This window comes from Lissotriton vulgaris, chromosome 12 (genome assembly GCF_964263255.1).
Source record: "Lissotriton vulgaris chromosome 12, aLisVul1.2, whole genome shotgun sequence".
Taxonomy (NCBI): Eukaryota; Metazoa; Chordata; class Amphibia; order Caudata; family Salamandridae; genus Lissotriton; species Lissotriton vulgaris.
In genome coordinates, this window is record NC_141700.1 from 808,498,485 (window position 1) to 808,516,665 (window position 18,181).

At 46.6% G+C, this 18,181-nt stretch overlaps 1 protein-coding gene across 1 annotated transcript in view; it reads right to left on the reverse strand.

The window, feature by feature from the left end:
- LOC147678827 (olfactory receptor 6B9-like) overlaps positions 1–16,630 on the reverse strand; it is a 32,445-nt gene extending 15,815 nt beyond the window's left edge. Inside the window, exon 1 of the mRNA XM_086945747.1 lies at positions 16,532–16,630. Within this exon, the coding sequence (XP_086801873.1) occupies positions 16,532–16,630 (99 nt within the window). The remainder of the gene's footprint in view (positions 1–16,531) is intronic.
- Between the last annotated feature and the right edge of the window lie 1,551 nt (positions 16,631–18,181).

The following is an 18,181-nucleotide window of genomic DNA, read 5'->3' on the forward strand; positions in this document are numbered from 1 at the left end:
CAAACTGCGTTACATCACTCTTGCACCACGCAACGGGACACAAGAGCAATGCAACTCTTATCTTGGATTTGTCAAGCCACCGTGTGTGGCCCTGTATGGCTTAGTAAATATAGAGTAATGCAAACTGCGTTACATCACTCTTGCACCACGCAATGGGACACAAGAGCAATGCAACTCTTATCTTGGATTTATCAAGCCACCGTGTGTGGCCCTGTATGGCTTAGTAAATATCGAGTAATGCAAAGCAGCACAAATCACTGCGTTACAATACTCTGACCCAGGGAGGCTTTCCACTGGTGGAGCTTGGGTGTTTCCGTGCATACACCCATGGATTCTGACACATACTTAAATTTACCATTACAGGTAGACCTGGGAATGTGTCAACATACTACACCTCTCCAGGGGGATGTGTAATGAGAAGAGATAACGTTATTTCTCCTTGTTACTTTCTCTTTCTATGTGTGCTGCATCCGGCAGCACACAAAGAAAGAGGAAAATGCCTCAGAGGAGGGTTTTTGTGCAGGAAGGTGCACAAAGACAAACCTGCTCACAATGCGGGTACGCTTGCTCCATCCTGCAGGGGTGCCTGTGCTGGAGCTAGGCAGCACATGGTGAGCTAGCTCAGGGGAAAGACAGGAATGCAAAGTATTATGTTAAATACAGCACTTTTCTCCCCTTTCCCTATCACGCAGCACAGCACGATGACTTGCTGCACTGTCCTGCACTGTGTAATGTTTTAGAAATATGCTCCAGAATATATCATCCAAGAAATATATCTCCACAGGAGGAACTAGAATGGCTGAAAGAGTGATGCTGTATGCCAAATACGAAAGAATTGGAAGCACCGGCCTAAGTGATAATACTGAGATGAAAGCTGTCTTAGTAAAATATACAAGCAGAAGAAGACAAGAACATTGTATTTGTCAAAACTAAAGAAAGAAGAACAGCTGCACAACATTTGATATTTCCATTATTCTTATGACAAATTATTAGCCAAAATGATTTAAAAAAGGAACATAGTAAAGCCAACCCCTGGGGGTCACTAGCTGAATAAATACTCTATAAACCTTATCTTAAATATATCCACACAACGGTGAGTTCTACACTCGCCATAAATGACTCGCCCAGGGAGCCGCTCAAGGATGCGGTTGATAAATAATCATAACTATTGATAGTCATTCAATCTGGCAGATCAACCATCAAAAGAGTTTAATGACTATTAGCTGATGTAGTAAGATAGTTCAAAGAGAGAATAAAATATGACAAGGCGTGAAGAACTACAGAGGCTAGAATGACTGTGACTTCAGCAGCCACTGAATATCTTCTATTTAGGCCTTTGGACCATTGGACATGAAAATCCACCTGATGAGGGAAATACGCTGCACTCTGGGAGCCGCACCCTGCATGGGGAGGTGTGGGTCACCTATGAATCTACAGCCAACACCCAGACCGTAGGTCAAGCTTCTGACAGAATGTAGAAGGAATCATTCCATACCTCATGGCACTCTCTCTTGCCCCCATAGAGGAGGTGGAGACGTAAAGGTTCCTGACTGCAGTGTTGTCTGAGCATGTGAGTGAGATTCTCCACGTCCCCTGGTCTACCCATCTCTGGTATACAGACACCCCTATATAATATCTCCGTAAACCAACAAGCCCTTTCTCCCACCCACTGCCAGTAGTTACTCACATGGGTGCCGTATTGCATTTATACAAAGCCATGTTTGCATTACTGATCAGAAGAGAAACCAGAGTGCAAGATGTTCACCAGTCCAAAAAAAGACTATTCTTGTAATAAAACTAAAGATTGAACTCAAGACTACAGATTCTAAAGACTGTTTATTCACAATCCGAGAGAGCATACATCTAAAGAAAAACAAACTCAAATAAATTCCTATTGCAAAGGTCAACATTTCCAACCCCATTCTTGGTTGACGCCCCAAACTTGACCAAGACTTCTAAACTCTCAGCCACCTACGGTGAATTATGATGGAGATGTCCCTGGAGCTGACAGCAGAGCATACAAGGTTGGGTATCTGGTGCTGCCACAGACCCCACCTTCCATCCAGGAAGTGTCTTGCATATCAGGAAATATTTAGTAAATGTGGTGATCTCTTCTGTTAGTCAGCTGCTGGCTGAACAGGTAATCTGGAAGAGAAACACTTTATACACTGTGGATCACCTCTGGGACATACATGTGCCAAGGGACAACCTTTCATCTTCTTCATAAAATGAGGTGCCCTGGGACTTGTACTCTACCCACCAAAGAACTTGTATCTATGACTCTCAAAATATTTCAGTAATGTAAATATTTTTCATTTCACAGTCCAGAAGCTGTCTACTAGAGAAATAGAAAACTATCCCCCAGATGCATCAAGCACCTTGCGAATTCCAATTTGCAAAAAATACTGAATCGCAAATTGGAATTTGCAGAATAGGATGCATCAAAAAATGCGAAAAAAAATGCGATTCGCAATCGGCCGCAATCGCCGAATGCAAATTTGCAAAAATCGCAGACAATTCGCAGAATCTCCTGTTTTTCCAACCCGAAATTGCGATTTCGCAATTACTGAACTCACAAATTGCGATCTGGCAAATTGCGAGATCGCAAAAATGGGAAATCGCATTTTGAGCACAATGATGACATCACAACCAGGAAGTAGGCAGCTCCCTTACTCATTCTGAACAAAGAGCTGGAGAGAGGAGGAGGCACAGCCCTGAGCTCTACAAGACACACCCTGCAGCCCCACAACAGAACAGACATCCAACACCAGAATGTCCAAGGATGCAGCAGGAGCCAGTGAAACTGGCAGGAAAAGAAAAATAAAGTTTTCAGAACAGGAGCTGGAGTTCCTGATTGAGGGAGTCAGCAGAGACCATGATAAGCTTTTTGGGAAGCTATCCAGAAAGGTGCCCGAGGCTGACAAGAGGCGCATTTGGCTGCGCAACAGGGCGAAGGTAAACTCCGTAGGAGTGACCCAGCGGTCAATTGATGACCTAAAGAAGAGGTGGTATGACCTCAGAGGGTGTGCCAAGGAGCGCATAGCAGAGAGGCTGGGGGAGCAACATGCCACAGGAGGAGGAGACCCCACAGTTGCCACCAATACACCACTTGAAGACCTGGTTGAGGACACCATCAACCCTGCAGCCTGCGTGGGGTCACTCGGCTGGACACCTCCCGACCCACACAACAATCACAAATTAAGAGCCATGCAACTGCGACCACTTCCCCTAAGAATGCCCATGCCCCCGAGCTAGCCTTTGATAACCCCAGTAATGCAGTCCCTGCACATCAGAAACGCACTATTGCGTTGTGGGACCTGTAGTGTGACAATAGTTCCCTGATAGCCATACACAGTCCGAACTGTCAAGCGAAACATATCCCTACAGCCAGTCAGGGAATGCAATAATCTTGCCCCCATTTACATCACAGGTGCTGCATAAGCAGAGACCACAGACAGCGAGGCACTCCATATCAAGGAGACCCCTGAGGAGACGGAGGGAGAGAGCCATCCTGCCCCACAACCTAGAGCGTCACACACACCTGCACCTGCACCAGTACCACCAACTCCACATGCGGACAGGGCCACCCCTGCAGCCACAGGAGGAGTGCAACCACCCCATGTGTTACGCATGGTAGTGGAACAGGCCCCACCACCACCCAGGAGGCAGACACGCAGCACAGCCACTGTGCGGTCGCAGGCAAGCGGCCGGTTGAGGCAGCAGCGCAACGGGGGCATACGAGCAGAGAGGGAGCAACAGGCCCAAGATCCAGGGCTAAGGATCGAACGCCGGATGCTAGCTGTGCACTGCAAGCAGGCACAGCACATGGCAGCCATGCAGCTGCAGCTGTACAAGACTGCGCGCAAAATTAATCAGCTCAATGAAAGTGTGCAGGAGCTGACTGCTGCAGTAAAGGAGAACAGCCAACTGATGGTATCGCAGCAGGACATCACCCGCCGCCACCACCGCCAGCTGCTGACCCATCTATCAGCATACACCAGGTCAAGCCACCTGATCGGGAATGCAACATCCGAACTATCACGCCGGTCCCTGGCAATGCAAATTCAAATGGTGCAATGCAGCCAGGATGTTGCAAGGGCCCTGGAGCAGGTGACCACCGCAATCCAAAACCAACAGGTGTGTGGCCATGCCCATACAAGGGGGGGGGGGTTGATGATGCCAGTGAGGGCACATCCAGCCTGAGCAGCCTGTCTGTGCCTGTGGCACCAGAACGGCGCCGCAGTGCCAGGCCCAGTGCAGCATCACAGCCGGACACTGCCGACCTGGAATTGGAGAGGCGACAGGGTGCGTCCGGCAGGAGGAGACAGTGAATGGCTGAACATAAGCAGCAGTGCCATGCTGATGTACCAAGCACGCCTGCTCTGCATTAAAGAGGCTGTATGATGCAATACAGCAGTTATGTTGTTTGTAAAATACAAAAAAGTTCTAGATCTTGTTCAAAAAATAGAATGAGAATTTATTTTGAACTCAAATATTACTCATGTAATTATTTCATGTGGCTTGCATGAGTGCAGTGTTGTGTGAGGGGTATGGGTGCACTAAAAATAGTTCTGTGTAATGTTGTTGCGGCGCCTGTGTCCTTCTGCAGGATTCTCCCCGCGTGCATGATGCACATGTGCAGGTGGCTGGTTGTCCCCCTCCGACTCACTACCAGAGATCTCCACAGGTATCCTCCGCTTGGTAGCAATATTGTGGAGTATGGAACACACGGCCACGATGCGGCAGCAGACCTTAGGCTGGTATTTGACCAGTCTTGTGTAGGATGCAGAATCGGCTCTTTAACATCCCAAATGTCCGATCAATTACATTTCTTGTGTGAATGTGCGCAGCTTTGTAACGCCATTCCTGTGGTGTAGCAGGGTTGAAGTATGGGGTGAGGAGGTACTCAGAGGCCGTAGGCGCTGTCACCTGAAGGTAGGAGCAGAGGGTCAGTGCCTGTTATGCGCAGCTACATGGTCTTGCCCTACTGTATGTGGGCATGTGTACTTACCTAGGAGATGTCCTTTGCCAAAGTCACCACCGGCCAAGCGGGTGTGTATGCCGCTGTGCCTGAAGATGAACGAAACATGCATGCTCCCCGGGTATTGTGCCACTATGTCAGTGATGAATGTCTTTGCATTGCAGACCATCTGGATGTTTAGTGAGTGGTAGGACTTGCGGTTTCGGGACATGTATTCTGTCTCAGCGGGTGGGCAGATGTGGATGTGGGTACAGCCAATGCAGCCAATTACATGGGGGAATTGCGCAGTGGTATAGAAGTCAAGCTTTGTTTGGTTTAAGTCCTGTTGGGTGGTTGGGAAGGTTATGTAGTGGTGTATCCGGCTCAGCATGGCATCCAGGAAACTCTGTAGGCAGCGTGACAGTGTGCTCTGGGAGATCCCCCCTGCATATGCAACTATCCCCTGGAAGCTTCCGGAGGCCAGGAGGTGCAGTCAGCACAGGACCTGGGCATGGGTGGGTACAACATTGGTCCTCCTTGTTGGGTGCTGCATTAGGGGGACAAGGTCTCGGATGAACTTATTTATCATTGCCCCATTCAGCCTGTATTTGGAGTAGATCTCCTCTTCAGTCTGGCCCAGGAGTGTTATCCGCAGCCGGAAGATGCGCTCCTGGATCCTGCGTTGGTCAGCCTGGAGCTTCAGCCGCCTTGCCACAATATATAGACCTGGCATTGTGAATGTCCTCATGCTCCTACTGTGTCTCCTTAAGTGTGTTTGTTTTACCCCGCACCTGTTTCTTGTTAGAATTATTTTTTTTTTTTACCAATTGTACTTCATGGTTACCACCTAGTTTGACTTCTCCTTAAATTGCGACTCACATTTAGCGATTTAGTTTTTTTTCTCGCAATTTGCGATGTTTGATTAATTGAATTTGCGAATTAATTGCAGAATAAGTGGAAATTCGCTGTTACAGATTCGCTAAGGGGGTTCCACATTGATTCTGCGAATTTTTGTTTGCGAATTAGCAATTTGGTGGTTTTTGCCAAATGGATTGCGGGAGCGGGAATTGCGATCACAATAGTTATTTCGCAGCAATTGCGATCGCAATTTCGGTTGATGAATCTATGCCTTTATGACAAAACCAGTAAGAGACTAATTAAAAATGTGATAGAATTTCTTTTGATTTCTTCCCATCTTTCCTCTTAATCTTCCCCCAACCTGCTCCCTGCAGATGAGTAGTGAAGATTTAGTTTATATGAGAGATGATAAATTACAAAAATAATGTCTGAAAAAATAGTACCTAGAATACCTACAACTAAGAGATTCAGAACTAAGTACATATTTTTAATGTTTTTTTATTCTTAATGCCACACCTGTATACATTGAAGATATGTAAGAAAGCTGGCCTTTTTGCAGATGCCCCTCACTTTTAGCCCCCGTTTGGACTGCTAGATGCTGCTTTTCAACTCTGGCAGGGCACTTTAGCCAGCTAACCAGGCGCCAGTGCTCTATCCCTAAAACTGATACATGTACATTGGTAACACTAATTGGCAAAGGACTTAAGCGAACAAGCCCCTAGTATATGGTACCAGTGGTACCCATGGAATGGGTGTTAAAGGGGTCACCAGGGCCTGAAGCACTGTTTGTGGCACCCTGAGCGACCCAAGTAAACTACTTACAGCAGGTCTGCCATTGCTTACTGCAGGAGGAGTGCAAACTGCTTGAACTCGACTTTGGCCTCACCATCTGTGGTAAAGTTAATGCACTATCTTTAATATATGCCGGGTACCCCTAAGGAAGGCCTCCTGAGCCCAGGAGGCTGGGTGCATAATATTAAAGGTATTTGCATGTAAATGTAAGCTTATATGTCCCTACAGTGGGCTTTGCCATTAAAGGACACTTCAAGTGATAACGGTCCATAGTACAGCATGGGGTAGCACCAATGCAAACCCGAGGTTTGCAGCTCCATTATGGAACCACCTAAATATGTTGTGTTTGGTATCAAACAATGTGCCTCATTCCCCCTGACACAAATCTTGTGTCTAGGACAATGTGGCATTCACCCAGGTGGCTACCTTGGAGGTTGCCCACCTGGTTGCCCCAGTATTTCCTGTGCTCTGGCTGCTAGCCTGCACTTGCTGCTACAAAGAAAGGAACACGACCCCCTAAACAGGAGGTGTGAACTCTTGCAGGAGTCAGAAAAAATTACCTGGATGGGAAGGAGTTATCACCTCCCGCCCAGACAGGATGGCTAGTGAAGTGGCACATCAAGGCAGTGAGCTTCAAAAGCTGTGCAGCTTGTGATATTTAACACTGCTGCTTTCCAAAAGAGGAAGTACCCCTCCCCCTGCCCCCAGCCACATTTGTACCTGGGCAGGAGGGAATATTAGGTATTCAGGAGGAGTACACCCCAGACCCCAAAAGGCTAGCCATATCTCCAGGGTGGAATACCAGGTCTCTACAGCTACTTCAGACTTCTGACATGTTTAACAGTGGTAAAATAGTAGGTTCTGGGTAGGAAAGGTGACCTACACCCCCGAATGTGGTCACCTAAGGGGCACATTAGACGCTGGGGTTAGTAGCCCTTTAACCACTAGAAGCCACACCCATAATGCCCATAAATCTAGACTTTAAGGGATACCCCTGACACCAGAACCTTAGTTGTGATCTGACTTGTAACAAGGAGAAAAGAAGAGACCCATGTCTGCAACAACAGGAGCTGCACAAACGAAAGGCGTGAAACGGCTTGAATGCAGCTTGTCCTGGGCCGAAGTTCAGTTCCCAAAGACAGAGGGATTTCTTTGAGAGCCAAAGACATCACCAGACTCCCCTGGACTAGTGGCACTAGTCCCCTGCAACAGCAAGTAAAAACAGCATGCCTGATCCAAAGAATTGCTGGCCATCGGGCATTTTGAGGGATCACCCAGAAGTAGATGATCGGGTGCATTGTGAAAATTGTAGTCCTGACCTCCAAAACGTTTTACGTTGCTACCATGTTCCCGGGGCCTCTGGATGTGGCAATGACTTTCAGTTGTGCTTACAGCTGCCAAGGTGGGTTGGTCACCAGTCCACAACTACCCCCTTTACTCAACGCTGCATCTAGATGGAACACTGCAAAACTTTCATCTGATGTCAGTTGCCTAGTTGTCAGCTTTTTGCACCCTGTTCCCCACCAGTGCAGTGAAAGAGGTAAAGCCAGTTCTCATGTAGTTCCCATTTTAGCACCAATGACACCCATGACAACTCTGCACCTGGGTTTCTCAAGCCAGGTCAAATTGAATGGACTGTTGTGGCTTGGCCTGGGATCTGCACCACTCTTACCCTGCTTGGGGTACACACAATGCGACCTGCAAGTGACTGATTGTCACTTCCACTTTTGTTTCCCATTGAATACAATGCAAAAGTTCTGCAGTGTTGAATTGCAGTGATTTATGTTTTCTTCTAAATTCCATCGCTCCGGGTATATGTATCTGATCATGTTCATTTTGTTGTATAAATGAATATAATAATCTGCTTATTTTTATAAATCACTATCGGATTTCTTTCCAGTTGTGCAAAACATCCATGTTGTTACCCTGAAATGCTTAACACAAGTTCCCCTAGTAAAGCGTGACTGCTCTTTGGCACCAAACGAGGACAGAGCAAACTATATCCTCTCCAACCAGAAATAACAATAACAATATGGGGGGATTTAACCACCTACTTAGATCCTACATGGATGGCAGTGTGGTAACGGAGTGGCAAGGCAAGCGTTCAGCAGGTGCTATTCATTAAATTATACACGCTTATAAGTTGCGTGATATCGTGAGAGCGCGATATCTGATAGCACAGGAAGGCACACATGTCTCCTCAGTATATAAAACTTGGTACAGATTGGATTATTGGCTGCTCTCTGAGGCGGTGGCCCCATGGGTAAGCGAGGTTGCACATCTTCCACGTACTCTGTCAGATCACTCACCCGCGGTGTTAGATCTGGGGATTCCCACGCATCAGGCCCTCTCATTCCAATGCCTTCAACAGGCATCATCGTTGCTGGGTCCCATATTTAAAGAGGGGGTGCGGGAGGCTATTACTCATTACTTCTTGGACAATGAGGGCACGGTGGAGGGAGCTGGCACACTCTGGGAAGCCTTAAAGGCAACAACGCGGGAGATCTTGCTTTTAATGAATACGTTTTGAGTTTCAGTGCTGTTCTTTGGTGAAAGGTTTTAATCTGACCCTACAAGCTATAGATGAGCCATGTTACACAAAACAGATCCACTTGATGAAGAAAGAGAGTCCTTGAAGACACCACCTCTTCCCAGCCACTGGCACTTTGTTATGGACAAGAAATAACGCTTCTGTTAGGATTACTTCTTGAATAACAATAACGTAAAGAAGACATTGCTTGGTAGTAGTTAATAGCCAGTAGGATTCACATTGAAGTCAATGTTTCTGTGAGTGAACATCTTCTCTAATTGGCGCATACATGATGGATTATGTTAGTGCCATTTGGGTAGCACTAGATCTGCATCCGCATGGCCTTGTAGCACTATCCTTTGCTCTACTTGCTTCACACAGCATGCTGGTGTGGAGCACTAGGGAGAGTAGATTGAAAGAATAATGCTAGAAAATGTACAATTTAGCTCCACTTATTGGCCCTTTTTATCAACACTTGTTCCTGGTGGAACTCTCAAAACCAACAGTCATCTCCTGAGGTCTGCGCCCACTCACTTTTGCCACCAAAACCAGGCAAATCTGTTAAAGCTTCTAAATGTATGCTGTATTTAATGTCACCTGAAAGAGGGGTCTCCTCTTCTTTTTTCTCTGTTTTAGCCCCCTGCCTTAGAATGGCATTGCGGCTTCTGAGACTTATAAGGGTCTCTGTTTCTTGGACCTGTGAATCAGGGCAGGTACTTTTTATAACCGATTGGTGAGAAGCACAATGCAGCAAGGTAAGTTAAATACCAAAGACAAGAGGTACATTGAGCTTGAAAAGCGCATGTCAGGATCTAGGTAGGTGGTTAAATCCCCCCATATTGTTATTTCTGGTTGGAGGGCATATAGTTTGTTTTCCAATCTACTATAGAACATAGGGTCATCAATATTTGGTCTATATGTTGTGATAACAGTAATTTTGTGAAAGTGTTTCAGTTACTATTGCTTATCAGATGGCTTCTTTTGTCCTATATTTGTTTTCCTGCTTCATTCTTCACATTCTGCCTTTCTTCATCCGGGTTACAATCTGATGATGAATATTGCGCACCAGCCCCAGAAATGAGGGTTAGCGCTGCCAGTGTAAAAAGTCGGTCCTGTGTGACAGATACAAACAATGCAATCCTTGCTAGTTTTCAGTGCCTATTAGCAGGTTAAATCAAAGGTAGACTCAAGAGAGGCATAGAAACGTATATAACTGATCACAAACAGGCCTAGAGCGGGAATGGGAAACCCATCAGGCATTCCTTTCCAGGTGTTTATTCTCCCCTCACTGAGGCTGGCTGTGGGCAGGTGGTCATTGCACCTCTAATAATGTGCTTCTGGCTCTGAACTGGAGTCCATCCCGCTCCAGTATCCGATGCGCCCACTCGGCTGCAGGCACAGCGCCAGGCTTTGGATATGGTCAAGAGCTGTGAGTTGCCTGGCTGCAGACCCAGGTGTATCTCCTGCTCTCACAGCTCCCAGCCAGAGGAGGAAGGCTGTCAGTTGTCACTGGTGGACTTGACTCATCGCACACAGACTCTGCTCAGGGAGGATGGTAGCTGTCGGCAGCAGGGCCCGGGGACACTGGCGAGGTTGGCCCCTTTAGTAGTCTTTGATGATAACAGTCTGTGTAGACAGTCCAGTGGGAGCTGGTTCGCACACACCCTTACCTTGGCACTCCGGCTCAGCACGTCTTGTGTTACTCTTTGTCTAACCAAATGTTACAGCTCTGCAGGCAGGCTTACATGACACACATAACATCATGCCTTGCCCTGATCACAATGCAACCTCCAGCAGATGCAGGCATGGTGGTGCTGGCACTAAAGGCAGCCCTGATAAGAATTCCTGTACAAGCGCTACACTGCGCATGGACGCGAGCTCTGCAAGTGAACCACATGGTTTCCGTACGTTTTCCCCAAAAATAAACCAAATGAAGTTTTTGTGCACCACTGTTCTTACCTAAATGTGCAACAAAGCCAGACTCCCAAGATACACCTGCAATTTCAGGGTGACAAGCTATTGGTGTGACTGACCCCCATAGTTGGGTTCGGGGTTTACTCACCGGAAAAACAAGAGCTAAAGTGATACACGATTAGCAAAATGTCTCTAAGATCTCAAATGCCATCTATAATAAGAACATGAGTCTCACATGGCCAACCGTAGTCTTAGCATCTTTCTTTACTTCTGCATTTTTACTTCCCGCCTGCTCCTCCTAGTCACATTGTATGACTCAAAAATTTCTTTGAGGATGTAAGGTAGAAAAATAAAAAATGCACATTTCTTGGTCCAGAAAGAGTAGAGCTGCAGACCCAATAGTGATTATCAAACAAATACTGTTATGATATATAATTGTATAACTTTCCATTTTCCCCCAGACATACGTTTTTCAGTTTATGAAAATACATGAATATTGCGTCTTAATACAGCCTTTTACTTAGATTTTAAAAATAAAATCGATAGCGAAAATCACAAGGTGAATGCTATCATAAAGCAAAGTACAACTTCTTTCTGTAATACAAGGTTTATTTATTTATTAAACTATATCATTATTTACCACTGCCACACATGCAAAGATTCTTCTATTTTGTGTACTTTGCATCACCACTGTAATCATAGAAGCGCACAATAACCCACAAATTACCAGAATTATTTCATGGCCAATGACACAGGAAATGTGAGACAATTTTGGTTGCTGCTCTTGTATTTAGGGACGCAAGTGTTTTTTTTGGGGCAATTGTCAATCACCCCAAAATCACAGACGCCTTCACTGACGGTGTAGGGTCACCCATCAGCGCAAAACTTTGGATTCATCATTTGAAAGCTATTTAATCCTACTTGAACCCTGCGGATTGCAGTTTAGAAGATCCACCCACCTTTCCACTGTCTATCAGATTCGATTTAACAGAGGTGTTAGCACCAGTCCAGCAAGGAAGACACCCAGGCATGGCGGAGTCCAGATGGATCTCTAGAAGGAGAACATTGGGGCATATTATCAAGGGGGTTTATCTCCGCTTTTTTGGCTTTAAAAGCCAAGAAAGCGGAGATAAAATTCTCTCCCTATTACCTAGCTGTCGCTAACACCAGTTAGCGACAGCTAGTAGGAGATAGCGACCATCTTGGGCCCCACTTTGCATGTCAGTGATATTTATCACTAATGACATACCAAGTGGGCGTGTCAAGATGTTAGCGACTGGAAACAGTCGCTAACATCGCTATCTCCTATTACCAACTTTTGGAGATATTCGCGCTAAGCGCGAATATCTCCAAAAGCTAACACCTGCCCTGAGCAGTTCTTAGCCATGTTATCCAATGGGAGGTGGATAACATGGCTAAGAGCATTAGCTCGGTAATGCATGAATATCGCAGACTTTTCAGCGATATTCATGCATTGCGGCCGATTTTTATCGCATTTGCGATAAACCTTGGTAATACCAAGGTTTATTTGCGGTAAAAATCGCCGCAGCTCAGCGGTAAATTTTTGTCTCTAACCAAGCAATAGCGATAATTATCGCTATTGCTTGGTAATATGCCCCATTGATTTTTGGGCCCCGTTGTCATTATAATGGCTAACAGCCTGATTCATGAACGGGCCGTTTTGCGAGGCTCAAATAGCGAATCATAAGGAATCGCTATTTGAGACTCGCAAAACGGTAATCATGAAGGAATCGCAATATTAATTGCGATTCCCACTGATTCCTTATTTGCGATTAGCTAATTGCTAATCGCAAATAAGGAATAACACCCCATGCATTCCTATGGGCCAAAAGGCCCATAGGAATGCATGGGGAGTCATTCGTCATTTGCGATTAGCAATTAGCTAATCGCAAATGAGATTGCGAGTACAAGGGTGCCTGGGGTGTCCAAAGGACACCCTGTAGCACCCCTGCAATGGAAATTAACACAGGTGTTGCACACACACATGTCCAAAGGACATGTGTGTGTGTAACGTGCAACTCAGAAAAATGCATTTAAATGCATTTTTCTGAGTTTTCGCAATTTACCACGAGGTTTGACCTCGCGGTAAATTGCGGCCCGAAATTGAGATTTCGCAATTGTAAAATGGATGATGAATTACATTTAAGGAATCTCAAATAGAGATTCCTTAAATGTAAATCCTCGCAAATATGCGAATTAGCAAATACCGATTTTTGCATTTGGGATGTTGAATCCCAAATGCAAAAATCGCACTCGCAAAGGGCCAGATTCTCAGAATCTGGCCCTTTGCGAGCCGATTTGGCCTTGATGAATAAGGCTGTTAGAGTGCTATTAACAGCGGCTTCCGCGCTCCTGGCACTCAGCCACGATTATCCCCATTTATAAAAAAAAAGGCTGCACACAAGACCCCCAATGCTACAAGACGATCTCTCTTCTAAACTCTATGGCACATTTCCTTCATGGACCCAAGCAGCACTTTTGATAGAGTCAATCGCAGCAAACTTTGGAAAATCTTGTCTGACTTGGGGCTGGACAAGGATCTGGTTGTTTTTCTTTGGGCTGTAGAGTGTGGAGTGTTATCTGTATGTTTTATGCAATACAGCAGTATGCACACCAATATATTATTCTTCAGACCTCTAGCTAGCCATGACACACGTATGCCAGTAGCAAGTGCGTAAAGAACACGAGAGACCAGGGCAGTACCACACCCAAAGCTGTTGTATACACACTGCTCGCTGCTGCACTTGTTTGGCCCCCAAGGCACAGGCTGGGAGAGACTGTGATGCTCACGGAGGGCATGGACGGCAGGGACACCTTACAATAGCTGTGTTTGAGAACTGGACAAAAGGAAGTCATAATCTGGGGCTGGCTTCAAGAACAAGTCCCCCCACGGTTATATTCAGATTTTTGTTTCACAAGATCGCGCTTCTTAAGTGTTTTAGTCAGTTTTTACTGAAGATAATCGAAGACTACAACTCCCAGAATGCATTGCATACCAAACAGGTCTGAACGTAAAATTATAAATTTTTCCTAGAAGATAATTACAGGCCTGTGCTACAGCCAAGAGCCACCGAGAGAGGGCTGCGTGTCACCCAGGTCAGGAGTGCAGGCTTGGGACCCCAGAGACAAAAGCACAGGTGGGCGTCAGAATGATCTGGTGAAGGTTTCTTCCATTATCCTTCTTTGTCTTGTTACCCCTGGGGCTTGTAATGTTCGCGGCTGCTGGTTAGCGGTCTTGTTGGCCGCGCACCGAAGGGTGCGCATACCCTAGCGCGTGACGTCACGCGCTCGCATATATAATAAAGGGGGCGTGGCCGGCGGAGTTAGTTCGGACCACGCGGTAAACTAAACTGCGTGTCCTGAGTCTTATTGCCGCCGCAGCGCAAACGCCACCATGTGCTTGCTGCCTAACGACTCTACAGGGCTCTCAGGCACAGAGTGTCCGTCTCTCTACAACACCGTTACCCGGTCTCCCCGCACCCGTCAAAGCAAAGACTCACCTGGGGAACAGCCAAGCCCTTTCTGAGAGCCGCCATCTTTGTTCCCCCAAAGCAGTAAACAAGGACAAGAACCAGACAGTCCTAAACCACGGGATGTTTGTTGTCGCCTTTACTTGGTGCTAAGCCATGTTCGCTACCACAGGAGTCTTCCTCTAGAACACGGGCCTTCTTTCTTACTTAATGAAGCTCGGTAAAGGCACTGCATTTCACAAAATTCCTATGAAAGTATATTCAATTTTTAAAAATATTTAAATAATAATTTTATTAGTGGGGGATCTGTAAAGTGCAACAGCTCCTCGATGACTGTCGCGGTGCTGACAGTAGACCCAAACATCAGCTAAGAACCGGATTTTGAGGGAACACAAAGCTGTTGCGAGAGGGCATTCGGCTGCTTTGCAGGATTAGGAACTGCAACCCCACTCTTTCCTTCTGAATTGAGGAATCACTGCGAGCAGGACGTTGGAGGCTTGGAGTGATCTGGAAGGATGGTAGGGATTCAGCGTATTGGACCAATACTGAGGGTCAGCGCAGTAGCTAGCCCTGTGTGAAAGAACCCGCCCTTTGACCTTACCCAGTCCTTGATAGGCAGCCAGTGCAGTTCTTCAGGTAAGGTTGTGTGTGGACTCTCCTTTAAGGTTGCAGCAGAAGCCTAGCAGCGGTGTTCTGGACCAGCTGTAGTCTCTTCAAGTGATAGCCCGGCAAGCCCCAGTATCGTCAGTTTACGTAGTCCAATAGTGAGGGGATCACTTTGCTTAATATTTGTGATTTTACAAAAGACATTGGAAATATCTATGCACATGTGACTTATGATGTAATGGTCAATGGGGCTTACATATGTGAGTGCTTAACAAAGGGTTTAATTGTATACATGTTAGAGCATATCAGGGCCTGGATCACTGTTTTTGTTGCAGAAGGGGGAGGAGGTAAAGGAACTTTTAACAGTATTAAATATCCAAAACAGGATCCAACCATGCCAGCCACCTGGGGGGGCAGGGATGCTGTGCTTTTAACCCTTCCCCCCCTCCCCAGATTGAGAGCCGCTGTGGTGGGGGCAGGAGGGTGCAGGACATCATTTGGCCAGAGATCGTTGTCCTAACTAGGAGAAGAAATTCCAAAGCACAAGATTTCTGTTTTTCTTGCATCCATTGAGATGCTGCGGACATGCAGGTCTGAAATTGCACTGTGTTTTTATCCAGAGTGAGGAGCAATTGTCAGTGCTGCAGCTAGAGCCTTTGCCATGTTGAACAGTCCTTGATTTTGCCACCCAGTGATGATAGGTGTGAAGGTAAGAGCAGGTGGGGGTGGCAACAGACAACCAACGAAGAAGAATAAAATAAATATATTAAATAATAAAGAAAACAGACCTTGTGCTCACTGCTACCCCTCAAAAGGTGCAGCCTGGGAGGACTGCCCCACCTAGTTACACCACTGGCAATTGTGCGTCATCAGCATATGATACAATTTGTACTCCATATGATTCAATCAAGGTTGCTCAGTGCAGACCCCTGCACAACCCCATAACCCAGGGGTTTTGATTCTGAGGCAAACTGAGTCACCCAGACAGATTAGGATCTATCTTTAAAAAGGGTGTAACCAAGTCAGTGCAGACCCACAAATGCCTATGGCACTCAGACGATGTAGGAGTGTAGTGTGCAATATCGTGTCAAAAGCCGCAGATAGATTGAGGTGAATCAGCCTCAATGTCCCCACTCAGAGGGGTAAACAGTGGCCCAGTTTCAGCGAGGCAAAGAGGGACATGTCCTGTGCCCTCGGGCCCATGACCAACTGACCACTTGATGTAAATAAAGGAATTGTTGACCTTTTTAAGAAAGAGCGGAGAGATTGTATCGCCATAGCTTGTAAACGGAGAGCAGTGATGCAGTGATCACAGAGCCATAAATTGTTAGAAAAGTCTTTGGTACAGTAGAGTGGGCATACCTCTGGAAGTTATACTACCTGGAATTCCACAGAGTTGCAAAAAAACTCTGCAATATTCTGCGGAGTTTCTCCCATCCCACAAAGCAATGAAACATAATACTGCAAGTTGATTGTCATTGTGGCTCCGACCACTATGTCCTTACAGAACAACAGAAATGGAAGGGAACATGTTTGCATGTCGGTCCCATCACCATCTTCCACAAAGCTCCCTTCGCCTGACCAGCAACTCAGACCAACCGACAACCCATATGGAACACCTCCACCTCCACTTCCAGATCCAGACCAACCCGTAAACCACCCCCGCAGCACCCCCAGCTACAGACCACCCATCTCTTTCACCAATGCCATCGCCGACCTCATCACACCCCAGGCCCTCGCATTCAACAACTACATCTTACTCAAAGACCTCAACTCCGACCTGGACAACCAAAATGATCCCAACATCTCCTCTCTCCTTGAGAACATCGCCAACATATGACTTAAACAGCTACTCCCTTCTCCCTTGCACACAGCAGGACACACACTGGACCACGTCTTCGCTGCAGGAAACAGCATCTCGACCCGCCACACCACAGAACTTCTCTGGACCGACCACCACTGCACTCAGCACGCCCAACGTTTACCCTGCAGAAGCTGGAACAGGGTCACAGAAGATAAATTCACCACCTTCCTCAATGACACATCATCACCGACATCCTCAAACATAATCACCACAGAAGAACACAATGTCCACCAATGGATCACAAACTGCGCCAACACCTTTATCCCCTTAAGAAAGCCACTGGCAAACAGCACGTCAAGAGAGCAAGCTGGTTCACCCTCACACTTCAAGAATCTAGATGCACCTGTAGACTTCTCAAGAAGACATGGTGGAACAACAAAACCCCAGAAGCCCACACCACCTTCAAAGCAGCCACCACCACACACCACCACCTCATCAAAACCACAAGGAAGAAGACCTTCCAAGATGGAATCTCCAACAATTCACACAATAGCAAATAACTCCTCAGCATCATCAAGGAGTTTGCCAAACTCAACAGCAAGGCCACAGACATCCCACCCTCCCAAGACCTCTGCAACAGACTCAGTACCTTTTCTACCACAAGATCAAGACTATCTATGACAACTTTGACACCCAGGATCACATCACCATGCCAGCAACCACCAAAACCAACGTCGACTCACCCGACCAAATCTGTACAGTTGGTCCCCACTCACCACGGACAACACCATAAACACCCCTCCCTGCACTGCATCTTCCACAGAGCTGCTTCTGCCATCGCATGAGAGCTATGCTGAACCATCAACTGCTCCCTCGAGATGAGGCTGCTGTCTTCCCCGATGACTGGAAACACAACAAGATCAATCCACACCTGAAGAAACCCTCCGCTGACCTGACAGACCTCAAGAACTTCAGACCCATCTCCCTGCTACGATTCCTAGACAAAGTCCTATTGACAAAGCCATAAAAGCTCAACTCGCTGAAATTATCAAAACCAACCATGTCCTGGAAATCTCCTAATCCGGATTCTAAAACCATTGTAGCACTGAGGCTGCCCTTCTCGCAGCCACCAATGACATCCCCTCTATCCTTGACCAGGGGGAAACCATGGCCCTCATTCTACTGGACCTCTCGGGGGCCTTTGACAGCATCTCACACCGTGCCCT